This window comes from Cavia porcellus, unplaced genomic scaffold (genome assembly GCF_034190915.1).
Source record: "Cavia porcellus strain 051 isolate PalLab524CR breed Dunkin Hartley unplaced genomic scaffold, mCavPor4.1 scaffold_6, whole genome shotgun sequence".
Classification (NCBI taxonomy): domain Eukaryota; kingdom Metazoa; phylum Chordata; class Mammalia; order Rodentia; family Caviidae; genus Cavia; species Cavia porcellus.
The window spans coordinates 18,581,751-18,603,560 of NW_026947489.1; the positions used below are offsets into that span (position 1 = coordinate 18,581,751).

The 21,810-nt window shown below is 41.2% G+C and overlaps 1 protein-coding gene across 3 annotated transcripts in view; it reads left to right on the forward strand.

The window, feature by feature from the left end:
- Nucleotides 1–21,810, forward strand: part of Agbl1 (AGBL carboxypeptidase 1) — a 775,775-nt gene that overhangs the window by 119,104 nt on the left and 634,861 nt on the right. For all 3 annotated transcript variants that reach the window (XM_063250014.1, XM_063250013.1, XM_063250015.1), the window contains exon 7: nt 18,115–18,323. In XM_063250014.1, coding sequence (XP_063106084.1) covers nt 18,115–18,323 — 209 coding nt within the window. The remainder of the gene's footprint in view (nt 1–18,114; nt 18,324–21,810) is intronic.

Genomic DNA, 21,810 nt, shown 5'->3' on the forward strand with positions numbered 1-21,810 from the left:
GACTCAGACTTCAGCCACCTGGCCAGGTTTCCAATGCACTGGCAGGATGAACATGTTGTGTGGGGCACTCAGCATTTAGAGTTTCCAGCTTCTGCTATTCCTATAAAGCTTAGCTCAGACATTGCCTGATGAGCCTCATCTACTCTTCCACAAGCATTCCCATTTTAGCCTTGATTCTATTATATTGAAGTAACTATTTTGGGGTTTAGATTACAAAATCTGCCATAGATTTGGGAAGAGCAGTAATGGAGTTGCCATCTTTGAGCTACCAGCCTATCCACAGTCCTGCCTGGCAGGTAGTTCTGGGTACAGAGAGCAACGCTCCAGGTAGCTAGAATTGCTGTAGGGGTAAGAATGTCATGAAGGTTTCTAGCTGCTTTATAGTGTCTGCATGACATGCATGGTTAAGACCTGACATGGAATATCTTTCAATTTGGATCTCGCAGTGAGTTCAGATGAGCTGAACATAAATGGAGAAAATCAATTTCTGTCTAATATTCAAAACCTCACCATCTGGCATGCGTATGTGAACCTTTAGCTCCTGAAGGCACACTTCTTTTACCTGGTGGTTATTCTGGCCTTGATATTTGCTTGTCCCTTAGTACAGAAGTCTGCTCTTATGGTAAATCTGTAGCTGCATTGCAAGGTGAGAGCATTCCCCAGGGTAAATAAAGCTGGAACAAAGCATCTACTACCTGGGGCAGGCAGTGTTCCTTGGCAATAAGCACTAGGATGGAGTTGCAAAGCTGAGGTCAACAAAATCCTATCGATTGGTGACTGGCTGGAGTCAATCCCTATTAGTGACATAAAAAACGGGAGCTGGCCCACAGCAACAAGAAAAAGAAAGGCAAAGAGCCCTGGATGGTGTAAGGAAGGTCTCTTCAGTTTGCTTACCTGTCTATTCTACCGAGAGTGACTGTATAAACAGTGGAGATACGGATGGTGGAAAGCACGAGATGAACCAAAAGACACATCCTGTCTGTTTTCTTTCCTGGGCACAGAAGCAAGGATTAGCTTGGATCTTCTAGGCCTCTTTTCCAATTGCCTCAGCAATTCGAGACTCTACAAATTAAAACATCATTGCTCATTCAAGGATCTTTTGTGAATCTGTTTTGGATTAGAACAGTCTAATCCCACGCCTTTCCTCGGATCAGCCCCTGTGCTCTCCACTTACACATGCATAAATCCTAGCCTAAATGTCCCTGGACTGACAGCTTGGCCCTTTTGTGCTTCTTTCTATCCAAAACCACTTAACTTTTTATTACCAAAATATAATAAAACTTTGATTAAAAAATAGTGCTACTTCTATTGCAGGTAATCTTTTTCTTCATTGAGCCAAAGAAGTCTGTTGTCCTTTGTCTCTGTCTCTCTAGCTTCCTTCCCCTACTTTGTTTTGTTTCTCTCAGCTCTGTCAGTATTTTTCTGCCTTTTTCTTCTTCATCCTCTTCTTTTTCCACCGTCCCTCCACCTCTTTCTCTTTGTTCTTGCTCCTTAACTCCTTTCACGAGCACTAGGTAGAGATTCATTTTTAAGAATCCAGAGCCCTAGAAATGGCACTTAAATGAGGTGCAGCAAAAGGATTGTTCCTGATTTGTGCTGGCCCCAGGAGTGAATCTTCAAATAGTGTTGTGGCATACACCTTGTTGCTTTAAAGTCATAGTTTTGTGATGAAAAAGCACCTTTAATTTGGGCCCTAAATCTCAACAAGGAATGATGAGTCTACTTCAGATCACTCTCAAATTTAAGGATTAGCATTGAAATAAATTTTGTATTTTGCAGAAGTTAGGGCAAGAGGAGGGGAGTGGGGAAAGGAAGGTAAGTTAGCAAAGGAAGGGAGGTGAAGAAGAAAGGAGGAAGAGAGAGGTATAGGAAAGTTAATGCGGAATCTTGTCAGGAAGATGAGACTTCTCACAGATCTTCCTAGTTAATGCTCTGTCTGGCTGGCTCGCATGGACACCCAGCAAGAGAGAAGGCCTTTACCATATCAGGAGCTATGATCAGGAGCAGACAGCCTTGTGCTTTCCATGGTCATTGACTGCAGCCTGGCAATCAGTAGTTCATACTGCAGGATGTGATTACCAGATGATTGCTCTCCTGCAAAATGTCAAAAGGGCCACTTTTGAAACACACTTAAGCAAAATCTTTATAGGCATCCTGGGAGCTCTCAGCATTTCTTGGAATGGCCATATGTGTTTGTGGGTGGTTGGCTTTGTGATTCTGACCTTGTGGCTATAGTGGATCTGCACAGCCTTCATTGGACTTTCTTATACGTTCCATGTTCCTCCCAGCTGTTACCTGCCCTCTTAACCACAGGGGCTTTAACCTGCTTTGTCAAGGTGGTGCCCTCCTGCGTTCTGCCCAGATAGTGCATTTCATTCATTAGTTCCCAAATGAGGATTGCAAGTCAGACTACAATGGATCTTGAGATTGCCTACTGTGGTGGTATTCAAACACTTTTTTATACTTCCTTACTTTTAATTTATAAAAGAAAATGGACATATTTACAGTGTACAATAGGATGTTTTGAAATATGCTCACTTTATAGAACAGCTAAATCAAGCTAATTGGCATGTGCATTTCTTGAGTAGAGAGTGTTGAGCTATGTCCACCTAGCCCCTGTGATTTTTTCTCAGGTGGCCTGAGAGACACATTCACAGAAATAAAGGACTTCTGAGAAGCAAGAAAAGCATTGCTTTTGCTTAACAGTTTTCAAGGGAGGAAACTGAGGACCAGAGAGAGGAAATGACCTACTCAGATCTCTGAAACTGAATGTTTTGTGTCTGGCTGGTGTAAAATCTTAGATCTCAGCAAAAATACCTCTTGTCAGGAAATTTGCTGAGTGTCTCCCAGCTCTACCTCTGCCCTGTCGAATCTTTTTTTTAAGAGTCAACATTTATGACTCAAAGAATTAACCATGCTATAATCAATGATCATGCATTTTTGCATATATATGCATATTTTTTTCTTGCTGAGCATATCTCAATAGTTGCTGGGATCCCTACTGTATTCTTTATTTTTTTTATTTTATTTGTTAATATTAAGAAGAAAAGGTAAAACAAATTTTCACAACAAAATAATGAAAAAGTAACAATTGTTGATAAATTACATATCATTATCTTTAGTCACTCAAGTACAAAATATGGGCATAAAAATTTCCTATTCAGTGAACTAAGTGACACTAATGGTATAGCTAACTTGCATTTTTTTCTTTTCCCTTCTATCCTTTCTCTTTTCCCCTATCTTAGTTTCTTCTTTTTATTGAACAGTTTCCTCCCATTTCACAGTGACTATTGTATATTTTGAACCTTATGGTTTCACATATGTCACTGTGGTGTGATGTTTTTCAGTTCTTCTGGGAAGACACACAGAAGGGGAATACCTGGGTTGAATGGGACCTCTAATCCTAATTTTTTGAGGAATATCCACACTAATTTCCACAGTGTTTGTACTAGTCTACTCTCTAACCAACAGTTGTAAAGGGTTTCTTTTTCCCTACAGATCCAGCAGCATTTTTTATTGGTTGATATTTTTAAAAAAAATTAAATAATTTTTTAATGAATAAGGGAGAGGATGAGATAAAAGGGGGCATAACAACATAACAATACAGGTTAAAAAATGACACTTTCAGCAACCTAGTGCTTCACCACCAAATATCCCGACTTAATAGTAGTTACCATAGTGTCTTTTTCTTTGAAATATTTGAATATAACTTCATATGCTATAGCATCAAACATATCAAGACTGTATAACCCCATTCAAGTGGATGAAAGCAATGTACAGTATTTAGAACCAGCTAACAGAAAAAATGATCAATGGTTTCAATATTATCCTACTGTATTCTTGATACCTCACACTGGCCTGTGAGAAGCTACTAACAGGTTAATGTTGACTAAAGAAGGATCATGGTTTTCTGACTTAAACCTGTCACACTTACTTTCACTGCGCCTTAGTAAAGAAGCAGCCTAAATTCCATGCCTGGAAAGAATCAAATTGTGGTACAATTAGATCTGATGTCTCTTCTTCCCTTGTAACTTCTGCAGAAGCTTGCAATATGTTTCAGTGATGAACCAAAAATCTGCTTCAAATAATATTGATAGATTTTTGCATTTGTCACAGTGGGATGGACTGCTGTGATCGACTTTGTATGAATGTAGCATAACAAGCTACATTCATCACACTGCTGGTTTGAAATGACAGCACAAATACCTAGCATTTATTGAGTTCTTAGTATATCAGGCACTGTACATATGGATTGTCCATCAAGGAGGTTTCATAACCCCTACTTCACAGGTGGAAGAGTTTGGAAACATTAAGTACTTCACACTGTTAGCAGGCTACAGGGCTTACATGCCAGCCCCTCGATCCTTGGGACTCAGCCCTGTGCTGTACCAACAAGGACTATGTTGATTTAACTGAAAGAATATAGGGCAAAACATTGCAAGGAAGCTAAATAAATACCGTCTAAGCATAAGGAGGATTGTTTTGGAAAGGGTTATCTGTCATTTAGGTTAGAAAGGAGCATTTCACAGTCCACTCTGTAGCAGACTTGAGAGGAACACAGCAAGAGTTGCCCTGACACCGTGATGGCTCTGTGAGGGCCAGTGTCTGCGGTGACGCCGAGCATCAGGCCAGGCTGATGGATGACTGGGTGAGAGAGGAAGGAGCAGGAACAGGAAAGATTACAGACTCCCATTATGTCATGCCACATTCACCTTGGCACATTTCTTTTTTATTCTTGGCTCAGAGATCAGTCCTCTATGCCAAATATTTATGTCTTCTTCTTAAGTACAGAAGCCATTTAAAAAACTGTGGACTAAAAGAATGCAACCTATATCTCACGGCTTCCCTGCTTCTCAGGCTCTGTCTGACCCAGTAGGTTTAGGGGGCTGAGTAGGGCTGAGTTGCAGACAGCAGCACGTGTAGTTTTTCTTTCTGCCATGTGGTGGTGCTGTTCTTTTAGTTATTCTGGCTCCTATAGTTCAATATTTATTTTCGGTGAGTAATTTGTTTATCGGGAGGTTATTTTAATCTAATTTTGGCCATACTTGCTATTCTACGCTATCTATGCTTCCAAGCATTATCAGCTTGCATTTCTTGAAGGAAATTAACTAAAGATGGTCTCAGAGGCACTTGCTTGGCTGTTATTTAAGGGAATTGGGAGGAGGCAGGGTGAGTGGAGCCTGGGGTTAGAAATGCTCATGGAATTTGTTGCATTCTGACTGATGTTAGGATGACAGAGCAGGATTTACAGAGGGCTGCGAGCATCCGGGGTAGCTTTCTGAGAGCTGGCTGTGGTTAACAGAGGCAGATCTTATAGTTCCCTGTCTTCATCTCACTCTCATCCTGTGATAATGCGTTATCTTTCTCACCTGGTCCAGACGACACTACTTAGGTCCTGAGCATCCCTCATCCCATTCAATAGTATGTTCATGAACCTTTACAGGAAATGGGGAGGAGGGCGGACAGCGGCAGAGAATCACTGTTTACTAGAGTACCTGCAATAAATAATGATCATAGCTAATAATTATGGAGCACCGCACTTGCTGGCCATTCTGCATGCAATATTTCATTGAATTCTCATTAAACATGTTTATATAGTAATGGTATTATTATCCCCATTTTACATACCAGAAAGATGTAGTTTGGTGGAAGCTAATGACTTCCAACTACCCACAAATGATAAATGGAAAGCTGAAGTTTGAGTTCAGTTCTGGTCAAATCCATGCTGGAAATCTTCATATGTCAAAGCTGATCCCCAGCCTACAGAAGTCCAAAACCTGAACTCTGAGTTCAGCCATTGATTGACTGACTTTAAGCCAGTCTTTTTGCCCTAGTGCTTATGTTTTCCATAAATGAGAGAGTTATTTGTACAAGGGATCTGAGCAATCATTAGTAGCAGAAATGTTTTTTTTTTTTTAAGGTAAGATCTTTTTATATAATCTAGGATATACCTGAATTCACTATGTAACCCAGCCAGAATCCTAATGCTTCAGCGTTCCAAATGCTGGGATTATAGGCATGTTTTGCCATGGCCAGCAGAGTTTTTTTTTAAAATCATGAAATCCTATATGGATACACCTATGTCAGGCAGAAACAACAGAGGCAGAGGAGGTAGATCCTAATTAATGAAATCTTAGCCTTTCCCTTGCTCTCTCTCTCTTCTCCTGGCTCTGAATAGACGCTGAGAAACTCTCAGCAAAGTTCCTGACATGTCAGAAGAAATCGAATTTGAAAAACTTCTGAAATGAATATTCTCTTAGGATCCTTCCTAAGCTCGGTCTGTTGTTTGGTATTACAATAAAAAATAGATTGACACTCCCATTGGGAAGTTTGAAGCGCTGTATGTGCCATATTTTATGATGTAGTAGAATCAAGAAGGTACTAGTGGAGTTTGACCTAAAGGAAGATCCAGAATGCTATGTTCATTCTTAAGCCTGAGGGGGAGTAATTCTGGGGGCTCTCAAGACTAATGAACCTATTTATACAACTGAAATGAATTTAATTAAATGCTGAGTGTCAGATTCTAGGATTATATTGGTGAGTAGTCTGGTAGAGTGGTAAATCACCTTCACAAGCTGGTCAAGGTGTTCCAAGGTGCACACACTGTGTCTAAATGATCTGTGCATTGTGGTGGTGAATGTTTCCTGCTTCACACAAAACTATGGCTATAAAAATACATGATTCTCTTGTGATCATAATCGGTGCTGGTTCTTACAATCATACAGGATGCTCTCTTTCATATAGGTGATGCTGTTGAGCCCTAATTGTGTCTTCAGTCTTTCCTGTGGTCTGATTATCTGTCTGTAGGTCAAGACAGTGATGCTCCTTTGTGTCCAAAGAGGCTTAAGCCTATGTATGAAAGTGGTGTGTATTTGCTGCAAGTGCAAACTCTGAAATGGAAAGACATAGTAAAGAGCAGTGTTTGCAAAGTGGTAACTGTGATGGCTCTCGTCAAACTGCATGGGATCAAATTGTGGCCACCATGGGCACATTCCTTAGTGACTCCGGGCTGCACCTGCCTTGTCTGTAATCAAGGAAAATTGTCCGTTTTGAGGATAATCAGTAACATCTAATCAAGATGATGTGAATGGAGTGGGAGTATTGTGCTAGATCTTAATCTCTAGAAAGATCTATACTTAACTTACTATTGCCACCATTTGGAAAATCCTGGATGGATTAGAGATTTGTGACACAAGGACACAAGCCTGTTGAAATTTAAATTAGGCTCCCAAGATCTCCTCTGTGTGTTGAATGATGCCTGGCTGTTTTCAGTGCCTTTTTCCTAGAAGGTTTTCTAAGAAAGGGCCAGATAGTAAATATTTTAGGGTTTATGGACCACACAATTCCCATTACAGCTATTCTCTTTGTCTGGAGAGGGCAAAAGCAGCTATACACAATACATAAAGGAGCACCTATGGCTGTGTTGCCATAAAACTTTATAAAAACAGGCTGTGGGCAGTTTTCTGAAGCCCTGTTTTACACTGTGTGAACCGTAGCCCCAGAGACTCTGTCCCATTAATCCTTATTTTTTAAACCATTAACTCTAATGTGTTTTATGCAGTGGGCACTCCAAGGAAGTTAGCTGAATGAACAAAAGAATAAATAAGTGATTGCATGGACAAGTCAGCTCTGTTCAGTTGATCCACATGCTCATACTTTGTTTCAGTTCTAGGGAGCCAGGGGTTAACTTCTAGAGCTGCTGAGCTGTAAACCTTACATTTTAGAATTTGTATCATCCTGACATAATTGATGACTGCTTATGGATTGACAAAGATAAAGCATCAGAAAGATTTAAAGAGCTAGGCAAAAAGATAAACATCTCATGGCTCTGAAGGTACATGGTGGCTTCCTCATCACATTCAGGATTGATTGGACAATTATTTACTTATGTCAAGATGTACATCAGGTGTTTCCTGAAGACTTCTAAAAATAGCAGGTTACAAAGCCCTTTTCCATATATTGCCTCATTTAATCCCCAACATAGTCCTATAATACAGGTAAATATTTAACTGTTCTATTTCTGTGTTTCTTTCTCATCACGAGTGGTTTTGCTCTTAAGGGATTATTTAGCAAGATCTGGGTTGTCCCATCTGTGGAAGAGGTGCTCCTGGCATCTGTTGAGTAGACACCAGGCTGTCGTTAAACATCCAAAAATGCCCAGGACGGTCTCACAATAAATTATATCTGGCCCCAAATGTCTGCAGTGTGAGGCCGAAGAAACAGTGGAGAAGAGAGAGGCCAGTAAGGTTCAGAATGGCTGCATCACCTGCACAGCGCTGTATAATTTGCACTTGGTATACTGAGACAAAAATCCATCTCTTCAGGTCATTCCAGACCTTTTTGTTTTTTTAAATTAAATTGCTTACATTTTGAATAAAGTCCTTTGCAGGGCTTCTACGTACACACGGATGGTTGTGAACCCACTCTGGTGATGTTGGGTGCTGGAGACCCCTCTCAACCTCTTCCTCAGCCCTTTCTCCTAATCCCAGGGCACGCAGGATTGCAACCCCTTTCTATGTACTGAGAGATCCCTCTTACCTAGGCTTTCCAGACTTCCCGAGAGACATTTAATTTTTGAATAGCAACAAAGCTTCCAAGCTGTAAGGAGCAGGCTCTCATCAGTGTTGTCCAGGTGATAGGAAAGAGCATAAAAAAATCAAGTGTGATAGGAGGGAGACAAGAGGAGTTTGCATGAGGTTCTGGGATTTCCTAATGTTGTGCTGTTGGCTGACGTACGGCCGAGGCCAGCAGGCTAAGGTTCAGAAGCTTTGCTCCTGGCTTCCTCCTGAAACCCTCCAGGCTTAGAGGCAGTGCGTAGTAGGAACTAACTCAGATGCAGTGTTTGCAACATCGTACAGATTTGTTTGCCTGCAGTCCATATTGCCTGCCTACATTCTGGCCCCCATCAGGTGGTGCCGTGACAGACAGGTGCCTCACGTATCACTTGACAGAGAAAGGCAGGTGGGGACGCCTCTGTGTTTCTCCTTCCCTGTGTAAATCCTGGCTTTCTCCGTTAAGTGTCATTCTCTGATGAGTTGACAGTGGAAACCGCAGAGTAAAATCCAGAAGGCTTTTTTCAGGGATCCAAAAGAAATAGTGACTTTTCTTGGGTCCTAAACAGGGCTTCTTTCCTTACCAAGCGTATAGGCTCTAAATAAGGGAAAACTACACGTTTCCAGGCGAAGAACAGTCATTCCAAAGGAGTTTCTAGCGCAAGTGCCAAAACAAATAACAAGAAGAGAGTGACAAAATCTGGGCCTGACGAGCCCCTCACTTTGTACGGTTTCCCCTCTGGGGTAGATCTCAAAGAGCTGAGGTGCGCGTCCTGAACTCCTTTTCCAGTTGTCTTGTACTGCTTTGACCTCACTTATGAGACCAGGGTTTCACTTCTGGGGTTTTTATTGTTTGCACTCTCTAACTTTTGATGTCTCTGTTTGGTGTGCCCTTGTGATTTCGAGAATTTCCTGTCTCTAGTTTTCTGCTTTTGGTTTTTCAGCTTTCAGCTCAAATGCCCCTTTGGCAAAGGTGTTCCTTGATCACTTAGTCTGAGCCAGCCATCCACTTAGTCACTCCAGCACCACTGTTGTATTTTAACTTCTCCCTACCTGAAATCACCTTATTTTTTTTTTCTTAATGGTGAGCCCACTTACAATCCATATCTCCCAACATCTTCATGAGTACATAAGTTGCATAAGTGCTGAGACTTTGCATTTTATGTTTTGCTGTATATTTAGTGTCTGTGACTGTGCCTGGCATACGTGGTACATCAGAGATTCTGAGAAAATATCTGTTGTTAAATGGGTGAATGGTGGCACCTTGGGTTTTGGTGTGTGAGCGTAATTTTTTGTCTATAATATACTGTCAGCTGTAGTAAAACCTGACTTTCAGGACAAAGGCTTTTCTTTATTTTCATATGTGGCACAGACCTTCTAAGAGGATACCTGTTGTTGAAAATCAATTCATTTTAGGGGATTTTCAAAGTCATAGTATTGAAAAACTAATCATGTGTGTTTGTACCTATGGTGCCAGATATGATTTCAGTGTTCCACTAAGACTAAAAACCCTTTCCATTTGCAATGGAAACACCACCATTGGTAAGACCACCTTAATTTTGGGGTAAATTTGCCTTAGGGTGAATAAAATACGAAACTGATTGATTCACCACATAGGCTGCAGAATGCAGAGCTGCAGGAGGTTTGAGCCAATCCCGTAATAAATGCAGCATTGCTGTCTCAGACCTTTCACTAGACAGTGTACAGGGGGAAGGGCGGGGAAGATGTGGATTCTAAGGCTTTCGTGAGAGCGGAGAAATTCCTCGGGCTTGGGAATATGTCAGTGGGAAGTTACTAGATGCTGCTCATTTAAAAACAAGTACGTGAGTCTAGATTTAAAACTGTACTATGACGTGTAATCCGTTACCCATCTCAGGCATTATTGCTGGAGCTTGGGGAAAAGCATCTTTATTTTTATAAAGGTAGTCAATGAGAAAACAAGATTTGCTCAAAACCAACATTTACTTTACAGCCAAGTTTACTAAAATTGTATCTGCTTTACAAAGAGAAAGAAATACCTATAAATGAATTCAGTATCGTTATTCTTATTCAAGCTAATGATAAATGGGCATAATTTCCATTACGGGTGACATTAAGATTAGTTATGTTTTAGTATGTATCTTGTGCTCCTTTTCTGAGCAGGAGTCACTACAGCATCTGCTAGGGGAACAGAGGTGGCAGAGAGGTGACAAGTGACTCACTGTGTCCTCTCTCTCTGGGCCTGTCTTCTGGGCTAGCCTTGCGGTCACTGGCTGGATGTTTGCAAGGCCCCACATGTAGCCTGGGGTGATCTGAAAGACAATAGGCTATTTATTTGAGTCATTAAACCTTTGGAATTTTCTACTAAAGATCCACCTCTCACCAAAATTTAAGGCCCTGGGAAGATACAGAAGAGAGGAAGGGGGAGGTTGGTTAAAAGGCACTCCTTCTAGGACCCTTAGGCTTTGTTTTGCTGGTTTTACGTCCATAAGTGTTTCAGAAACCTTTTGCAAGCTGGTTTCAGTGGTAAGAGTTAAGTGTCTGCATCTGGATGTAGACAAATGCGAGCTGTGATAACCACCTTGAAGGGCTTTGGGGATGCGATGGGATGTAAGCTTTGGAGTCAGATGGGGGATTCCATCTGAATCCTCTAGATGTCATTTATAAGCTCTGTGGACTTAAATAAGCTGTTAACTCCTCTCAGTCTCTGCATCTTCATTTGTGAAAGGAGGAAAATATTGCTTGTCTCAAAGCACTTCTGTGAAACAAATGAGATGATCCATGTAATATGATACAGCCTAGTGCTAAGTACATAGGAAGCATTCAGTACATAAACACTCACAGTTATAGTAACTAATGATGAGAAAGGAACACTAGTTACTACAGCAGCTCCTTTTTCTTATAATGTAGGCTAGATTCCCGGATAAGATTACCACAATAATATTCTTTGCAATCACACCTAGAAAGGCAATTATCCTGTATGTTATAGTTAGGGATATCCTTACCCTGAGTCATAGTAATGCCTTGGAATGAGGAGTCCTAGGGTAGGATATGACAGCATTTAAGTGCTGTGATTCAAAGCACATCTTCCCATGTGAGGTTCTGGTGGGGACTGGGCTGATCTTATGATGTAATTGCTCAGGTTTGTGGACATGGTGGGGAGAGGGTTTTGAAGCAAACTTTGAAGAATACTGGGAGTTTGATAGCCCAGCTGAGTGATGTTAGGTACCAGGAAGAGGGGTTCTATCTTGAAAAAGATAAGCAGAATTATCACAAGTGTAGACAAATGGATTTTTAGGAAGTTCCTAACAAGTGATAAAGTTATTTTATCTTCCCAGGCAAAAATTTCCCAGAGTAGTGTATGTCACAATATGCTGTGTAGCTGAAGATGATTTTTGTCCTCAGGACTAACAGAAGACCTCAAATCCTTATATTTATTCTTACACAAATATGCCTTCCCCAAGATAAGGGTGATTAATGTGTTACCTTTATCAATCAAATGGATCTTAGAGGATTAAGTAGGATGATTAAAAAGCTTTAGGATAAAGGAGCCCAGTACATTTTCCAAGAAGTATAGGGACCAACAGTGTAACCCTGGCCTGTAAGGGAACCTGTCATGTAATCAGGTGTGATCCTCCATCTCTGTATGGGACATCTCAGGAGAGATGGGTAGCACTGAGTGGCATTGCTTATTTTGGGGTGAAAAGTCAACTCTAGAAACCTTTCCCTGGGCTCTTCTCACTTCGATGTTTGGATGTTATCTTTGTAGGGAGGGGAATTGCCATTTATTGAGCATATGGTTTCTATCAGATGCTGCGCTGTACACATTTGACTTTTACAGTGAACTTGTAAAGCAAATGTATCTTTTTATGTTGCTGTGGTGTTTGTAACAGATATGAATACAGTTTGGAGTGGGAATACAGCGCCGTTGCTATAACAGAATGCTCAAAACTGGGTAATACATAAAGAGCAGAAATTTTATTTTTTCATAGTTTTGGTGACCAGGAGGTCCAAAATCAAGGTGTTGGAATTCATGTCTGTGGAGAGACACCTCCACCTTTATATGGCAGAAGGCAAAAGGACAAGCTAGCTGAAACCTCTTCTATAAAGGCCTTAATCCTACTGGTGAAGAGGATTGTTTGTGGCCTAATCACCTCTCCCAGGCCCAGTTTGTTAATGCTATCACATTGGTAGCACTTGAGTTTTGGAGGGACCTTATTCAAACTGTATCTCTGAGTAAGTTCATCAAGGTTATATAGCAAGTAAATGGTATAGCGAAACTTCAAATCAATAGAATCCTGCTGTTCCTGTTCTTGCATGAGGCTGCAAAAGGCCTTTGTTCGTATCCTAAGCATTAGGCACTTTGTTGTGCAGAATCATATGCACATGGTGCTGACTTAAAAGATGATAATTTCCGTCTGCAATAGGTACTGAGTACTAATTGTGTACTATGCATTGAGCTTTCTATGCATTATCTCATTTAATTCTCTAGAGGCCCATAAAGAAGATATTAATTTTATATTTCTAGGCAAAGGTAAGAGTAATAGAGCTATGAAGTACCATGTTCAAGGTCACACAGTTGGAATGTGGTGAAGCCCCTGGCCCTGGGCAAAGATTCCTGAAAAGCAGCTGGCAGAAAGCTATGGGGTCTGCCCACGGATCAGGACCAGCAGAGTAGGGAGCGAACATGTGGTTGGTGAAGGCAAATGCAGAGGTTCATACTAACGTGTATCCCTTGTGCCTGGAGTGTGGCCCATTCCTCTGCTGCGGGAGCCCATAGTTCATCGTGTCATCCCAAAGGAATAATGCAATTCCCAGGTATGGGAAATAATAAGTATTTCTTTGGTTTTTGCCAAACAAGGTGGGCAGAGTAGTGGCTGCCTCCTGGTATAATAAGGTATGACAACAAGCTTTTCTCCTCACTAGTTGTCATTGAGCCCAGGTTCCCCAGAAGTTGTTCAGTCCTTTGAGTCTTGAAGCATTTCTGGCTCTCCTGTTTGGAAGACAAATGTCTTTATAAAGATGGTTCTGCTCCCCAGTGCCTTTAGGGGCTAGGCAGGTAATTCACTTTTGATGGAGATGGGGGGGGGGGAGAGTTGGTTGCTATGGCAACCTGCAGGCCTGAGCAATAGCTCCCTGTGCATAAACACTTAAAACATATCATGGCCACAAGTCTATGGACCACAAGTTCGTGGGCCACAAGTCTGTGGGCCACTGATTTGTACCTATAGTCATAGAATCACATTCCTCAAAGCCTTTGCTTGATTATTAAAATTTATTATAGAATCTGTTGGAAATAAAAACTGTAGAAATGTAAACAAACAGAATCAATACCAACCTCCTCTGTTAAATGCTATTGATATCTTGGTGCATTCCCTTCAAGTTATTTTAAAAATTTGTTTTTCTTTTTACCTAAGTATAAAGATCTGCATCTATGGGGAATGCATGAAAGCAGAACATTTGAATTTCAGTTAGAAATACTTGTGGTTATATCTGGTGATCTGAGCAACTATTTTGAAGACAGCAATATACAATATAATAACCATTGTTAATTTCCTATCATCTTGTTTTGAAGTGCTATATGGTTTTTATTCTCTTTAAAGTAAAAAATATTTGAAAAAAGGAAATAGTTGCTGTGAGAATGAGGCTATCACTACACCACAGTTCAGACTGAGAATTAGCTGAGGGGAGAGAGGACAAATAGAAAAGGTTGAATTGGAGATGAGGCAAAAAAAAAAAAAAATTCCTATTATTCATGGATTTGGCAGAGGAAACAGGTCCAAGGAGACCTTAGGTAGGAGGCTGGCAGGGTGTGGTAGGTGGGGCCTATGGGTCCCCAGGAAGCAGAGAAAATGCCTATGGGGTGGGGTAGGTGTTAGGGATGAGTGGCTAAAATTACAGGTCCTTGGAACTCTTCTCTGGCAATCCATCCCACTCCAGCTTTCAAACAGGTTAGAAAAAGTCAATTTACTTTCCCCAAGAAATTTCCCCAAGAAAGTCTTAGCAAAAAGCCATTCATCACCCAAATGTAAGGAGCAGGCCTGTTCTGAGGGGGCGGGGAACCTGGAGCTCCCTATCCACTTCCAAACTCTTAGCTTGCCCACAAGGGCATTAAAGAAAACTCACATTTTTTTCTCCTTGATATTTTCCTTGCTCTGAGCAGCAGTCCTTTCCTCTAAAGTCTTCCAGAACTTCTCTAAGTTGCTGATTGTAGCAACTCTCATTTCATTCTCTGTGTTTGCTCTTCCTCAGTTTGATGCATCTCTTCTCGGCGGGTGTTAGATATATATTGACTTTTGCAAAACTTCCTGAGCCATTCTCAGAGAAGGATTGACTGATGTAGGGTCAGGGAGCATGGAGGTTTAGCAATTTCAGATGTTAGTAAACATGACAGCTTGGTGGGGATTAACAGGAACATCATGAATAAAATCATTGGGAGTTGATAAGGGATTTTGCTCTCAGACAATTAAAGATTATTTTTTCATTATCCCTCTTCCTCACCACAAAAAGAGTAATGGACAAGGTCATTAGGATAACACATTATCAGTCTCATATCCTTAAAATAGATAAAAGACATAAGTCCTTAACCTTGCAATGTCCACCGGGCCCCGCACACCATCATGGTGCCTTTTCAGCAAGGGATGCTTTCCTTTAATGCTGCCTACTTAATCCTTAATTTTCTTTTGAGCATCAAGTATGGGGTAGGTTGGAGCATCACTTAGGCAATAAAGAATTCTAGAGCTTAGTGGCTAGACCAGCCAAGAAGAGGAATATTTTTGATACAGAAGAATAATTCATTAAAAGAGTTAATGAAGGCCATTTAAGCCTTGCACAGACACATCCCGGTGTACATAAAGCTCCTCACTCTCAGTCTAGGCTCATGGCTGAATAGAAGGTTGTAAGAAGAAAAAGGTATATCAAATCAACTGCACAAATGAGTCAGATCTCAGCAGAGCTCAGTGAAGCCTGACAACTTAGAATTTTATAAACAAGCAAAAAAATTTCCATTGCTATTATGAGAAAATATCTCTGGAATAAAGCATCGAATTTCTATGTCTCCCCCCACCCCTTCACGTATACCTACATGGTCCTAAGGGCAAATCTGACTTTGAAGTGAAATTTTGCTTTTCTGATTACAGCTCAGTGCTACTCTCTCACATACATAGGAGCAGAAGCACAAATTGTCTTTTAAATCATTCTGAATGGTTTGGATGTGTTGAGAAAGCAGAGCTGAAACATTATGATTCACGGCCAGGACTAAGCTGGTCAGAGCCCTGAAGTACACCCAGTTTGTAGGAACTCAAATAACCAGGCAGCTGCCAGATAGGTATAAACTGACATGATATCTAATCATTCAGGGAGGTGAATCTGAAAAGTAGGTATCTTGGACAGTTCTTGCTCTTATGTTTTTTCAAAGATAATTTAAATCATATCTTTAAAAAATTAAATCCATAAGATAGGCTCTCATGGGAGATCTGCACTAGGGTATAAATGAGGCACAAGGAAATCAGAGTTTTGAAGGTGTCCAGGGAACCTGAAATCTCTTGGTTAAGATTTTTCATCAGATAAAAAGCAGTTTCATATGAGATCTTAATGAATGGACTCATGATCTCTCCCCAGATATTCTCAGTGTAGTCTCTCCTCTTATTGAGTAGCATTATCTATGGAGAATTCCTTTCCTGGCCCGAGCCAATCCATTCTGTTCTGATTTTGTTTTTTCTAATTTGGTCTCTGTAGGATAGTGCTGACCAAGGTGATGGCAGGTGAGACTCAGAGAGGACAGCACAACAGAACAGGCTACAGAGCCAAAGTGCTTTATAGTCACAGATTCTGGAGAGAAGCGAGGTTCCCACAAGATCTCATGAAAATTTTGGAGGGAATTTAACCAAAGGTGTAGAGAAAGTGATCATGTGAGACTAGGCCTTTGTTACAGTCCTTCAGTTTTCCTGCCATGGTTGTGGATTGGCTAGTTTAAATAAACATTCACAAAGTGATAATTAACTTAATGATTCTGATGTTGACCATTGGATTCCATCCTGGCTGGCAGCTGTAGAGAGTTGGACTTCAGTCTGTGGGTTGAGGAGCAAGTGGGCCAAGTTCAGCAATACCTGGAGTGCAGAAGTTTCCATGAGGCCAAAAACAATGGTGTACAATGGAATTTCAAGCAACTGATGTGAGAAAAGTGGGCACCAAAGCAGAAAGTATACTGGACAAAATGATGGCATCTGCCAGGTGTAGGCCAGTGAATCCAGTTAGATGAATGGAGGCTCGAGGGACAGAGAGTATCTTTGTGTGTAGCAGTGAGCAAGGGTCTTCACTGGAATGGAGTGAAGCCCTGAGCTGACTCACACCCCTAGATTTATTGAAGAACAGCAAAGGCATAGTTCTGCTGAATGGAGACGTTTGTTTTAGGTAGCCAGGCAGAGACAAGCAAGGCATGGTGACGGTTTGGCTGAATAACTAACTTTAAATCTGATTGTCCCCCTTGAGGGCTTCCCTGAAAGGCCCATCTCTGCTTGAACTGGCAAGCATCCTGTCTTCAAGACTTTAGTGGGGCTGGGGATTTAGCTCAGCAGCATAAGCGCTTGCCTTGCAAGTGTGTGGTCGTGAGTTTGATCCCCGGTACCGATAAAAAAGAAAAAGGAAAAAAAAAAAGACTGTAGATCCCTGGATTTAACATGAGTTAACCTGGGCCAACAGTGACCCATTTAAGTGCCGTGAAGTACTCAAAGGCAGCAATGCATCTGCATATAACAGCTTTTCAGATATTACATCTCATTCAATCTTCTTCCCTAGCTGACCTTGTTTACTCAGTGAATATCTAGATCTATTGAGATTCAGGGGAAAAAAACAAAGAAAGAGAGAGATTTAGGGAAGAAGAATAGAAATCTAAGGCAAATCTCTCTATTTCTTTGTCTGTCTCCCTATCTCCTTCCCAGCACTATTTTTCCCTGAGAATAATTTACACACATTCATAGACTTCTCTTTTGACTTTTCTCAAGACAGAGTCTTTTATGTAACCACAGCTTATTGAAATCTGAAGATAAATGTTGGCAGAATATTAGTAGCTAACGTATAGATCTTATTCACATTTTACCAGTTATCCTGCTAATAACTTTTATAGCAAAAGGAAAATCCGTTTTCTGGCATGACACTAAGTTATAATTATATATTGTACTTAGGTGTCATACCTTTTTAGTCCCCTTCAACCTCAGTCTTTTTTTCCCCTTGCCTTTTATAATCTTGACATTTGTAAAGAATATAGGTCAGATATTTTACAGCATGCCCCTCATTTTGGTTTGCTGACTTGCCTTATGATTTGACTCAGATTATGCATTTTGGCAGGAATACCATGAAAGTGAGTTTGTGTCTTTCTCAGCATATCTTTTTGGGGACACATTACAACTGTCCCATTGCTGGTGATGTTGACCTCGATCCAGAGGTCAAGGAGACATCTGCTGGTATTATATACAGAAGCATAACTATTGTCTTTATAATTCATGAACACTTTGTAAGAGCCACTCTGAGATAGGTGTGCCCTAGGGAGCCTGTGATTGACATGGATTGTTCTCTTTGTCTTCAGGGTCAAACAGCCGAAGGGCAGTGAACAGAGGCTATGTCATCAGCTTACTGAGGCTGCATCAGGACTGGCACAGCCATGACACAGCCAACACCTACGTGCTGATCCGCCGGGGTCTTCTGCTCTGCCTCAAGCGCATCACCACCCTCTCATCTGGCAGGGAGGCCTTCCTGGCAGCCCAGGGCATGGAGAGCCTCTTCAGCATCATACAGGTAGTCAGCACTGGATTCCTTCTGCAGCTGGGTCATGACTGCTGGATGATTCCTGAAGGCTGGTGCTCAGGAATTTTGTGAACAAAGCTGGCAACACATCAATACATTTCTTGCTGCTAGTGATGGGAGGTGTTCTGGATTCAAATCCTCATTCATTCATTCATTCATTCATTTGCTTGTGAATCAATTCTTCATTTATCCCATGTATACTTATTGAACAGACACTCCTAGAAGTGCAGAACGGTGTGTTGATTGTAAGTGTGGGCCCCAGAGTTAGGCAACCTGGATTCAGTTTCCAGCCTCAGTGGCCCCAGCTATGAAACTTTGTGGAGAAGCCATCCAACTTCCCTAAGCTTGAAGTTGCTTCTTCCAAAAAAGTAGAGATAAAACATCTAGCTTGTTGTGTGAACTAAATAAGTTAATATGCTCAGAAGAGCTTCTGGCATACTGTAACTACTTTTTGTGCATCAGCAGTCATTGGGATAATTAGTACTGGGAATTTAGTGCTGGATGCGGTAGATGAGATGCTTGATCTTATGGAGCAAACATCCTAGCAGGTAAGTGAGAGGTATTAAGTTAACAAAGAATCTGATGAAGAAGATAATTTCGTTTGACACCATGAGATGATCTAATAAGCTAAGGCTGGCTCCCCTAGGCAGAGGGAGAAAATGATTTTTTAGAGAGGTCAAATTCTCTCTGAGCAGGTAACATATGAGCTAGGATCTGGATTACTGAAGAGATTGTCATGCCAAGTATAAGAGAAAGAACAATCCAGACAAAGCGGGCAGGACCTGCAAGGGCTGCTACTTACCTGCCACCAGTAAAACATGTGTGGTCCAGGATTATCAGGATTCCAGCTCAGGTAATTACACTTAACTGTTGCTTATTTAAACAGCATCATTGAAGGCCACATATATCCTCTGTTGGTGACAGGAGTGACTCAGTTCTCATCATCTGCTCACTTTAACCCATGTCATGTTTCCTGCTTGCCAGTCTCTGTTCACACTGCTCCTCCCTCTCTGGATACGCTGTAGCTTTTCTCTGAATACATCCACAGGTAATGAAGCAGCCAACCAGAATGCTGTTTTCAATCATGGTGTCTGAGGACTTTTTTTTCATTTAAAAATGGCTGTTTTCCCTCCTGAACAATAGCATAATACTGCACTGAAAACCAATATCTAATTTTCTGTCTGCTATCACCTCTGGGTTTCTCGGTGTCATTACAGCTTTCAGAGCTTCTCAGTCAGCTGCATTTTACATTCTGTATTTCTGGATGAAGCAATGCTTTAAATTTTTCCAAGCTCCCGCATGCTTTGTAAGCATGTGGTCTTGCATGTCTCTAATCTCTTTCGGTCCTTGTGAAATACTCCCTTATATTGCTAACATTGAACCACCCCTGTTTGGCCTGTCTGCTTCAGCCAGTGCCTCTGCCCTCTGCATTATTGGCTGTTTTTCTTCTCTCTGATAAAAGACAATTAAAGAGACAATAAAGGAAGAAGTTGGTGATCCCGAGGGGTGTACAAATATAATGAAGAACATACTAAGTGAAGTCCAGGCTTTGAGGGGCTGCAAGCCTATGTGCAGGGTTCAGAAGCAATTCCTCAGCAGATCAACAAAGACCTCAAACTATTAAATTAAGCAAATTTACAATAAGCTCCCGAAGTCCAATTACTGTTAGGAATGGAATTTAGATACAATTGGCGGCAGAATCTTCATTTTCTAGTAAGGCTTCTGCAGCTTGTATTCTAATCTCTGTTGTTACATGAAACACAAGTCCAGGAGGATCTGCTGAGTAAATTGGCTATAATACACTAGTGCTGTTCCGTGGAGGAGTGTGAGGAAAGTGTGGGTGAGGACTTCAAGGGCTGAGTGTCTCACCTTCACCCCTCCTCCCTTTTGCTTTTAGTCTTTAAATTAATATCTTCTCCCAGAGGAGATGCTATCAAGTTCATGAGCAAAGTCTGATTTTTGCCATTCCTGTTTTTTTTTTTTTTTTGAAAATGTTCCTTTCAGGTGCAAGATGCACTACTTTGGCTTAGAAACCAAATAGCCCATTCCTATCTCCTGGCAGAATCACTGAGTAGCCTTCCAGGCCTGGGCAGGCTGCTATGAGCCCAGAAGTCCTAGCAGCTGCTCTGGAGTCTCAGCTATCCATCCTTCCTCCACCCTCTTCTGCTAAGAAAAACACGGGGCCATTGATTGCTCCACCGAGAACCTTGGATCTGGTGATGCTGTTTCAGTCTCATTGCAAGGCTGCTGCTGCTAGTGATGATGGTGATGATAGTAATAATAACGAGACAGAGGAAGAGGAGGAAGGAAAAGAGGAACAAAAGATAATTGCTTTATGTTAAGCTCTTACATGGCTAACTTAGGGCTTTATACACTGTCCAGTTTTGACATTCTAAAAAGCCTTCAAGGTAGGCTGTCTCATTATCCTTATTTTGAGATGAAGCAACTGAGACACAAAAATGTTTAGTAATTTGTTTACTTCACAAAGGCAGGCTTTGAATCTAGTGGTCTTATGTGAGCGTCCATGCTTCTTCTGACCGCACTAGAAGTTTCCCAAGCTGAGCACATGTCAGAGTCACCTGTAAGCCTCCCTCAAACAAGCTTGCTGACCCACATCCTCAGAGTTTCTGTCTCAGGGTGTAGGGTGGCCTGTGAGAGTTTGCAGGTCTAACAAGTTCCTTAGTGATGTTGTTGAGGCTGGTTGGAAATCACACTTTGCAAACTACCTACTATACCTACTATAGAGCTACTTCTGTTGACCCTTTGGATATAATTATAAGCCTACTGGGAATGTAACAGAGCAAAACATATTGTTTTTGTCCATCCTGTAGCTTTAGCCCATCCTGTTGTTCCTTGACTTTCTGCTGAGGCCACTGCATCCAGCACTTCTCTCTTTATGAGCCCACCTCTTTGCTCCCTGGATCACAATTCTTGTAGAGATGCTCTGAGCATTCCCTAAACATCCAAAGGCTAATACTGTTCATAAGACAGTGAGGCTGCTGTGTGCTATAATGGAATCTTGTTGGCATTTTACATGAAACAGAAGAAAGGGTGATAACAAGGGAAGAATTAGAAGGAAAAAAGCTTACAAAGATTCCCTGAAATAATATAAGGTAGTTATCCATTTGGAGAAATAGATAATCATAGAAAGAATGTAATTATATAAAATAATCAGACAAAGGACCTCTCTTTAGAGCTAACATAGCTCAGAAGACCAAAAAAAGTTGCTAAAATTGATGGTTTTCAATCTTGAGCATGCATCAGAATCACTAAAAAGTTAAAATAGATTTCTACCCTCTTTTCCAGGATCTAATATGGTCAGTCAGAGGTGAGGCACAGGATTCTTTATTTCTCATAAGAACTTAGGTGATACTAATGCTACTATTGTAGGTACCTTGAAAACCATTAGTGTAAGTCACAACAGCCACTATTTGCTCAGAAAGAGGTGCTTCAGGCCAAGCCTTAATTCTCATTTGTT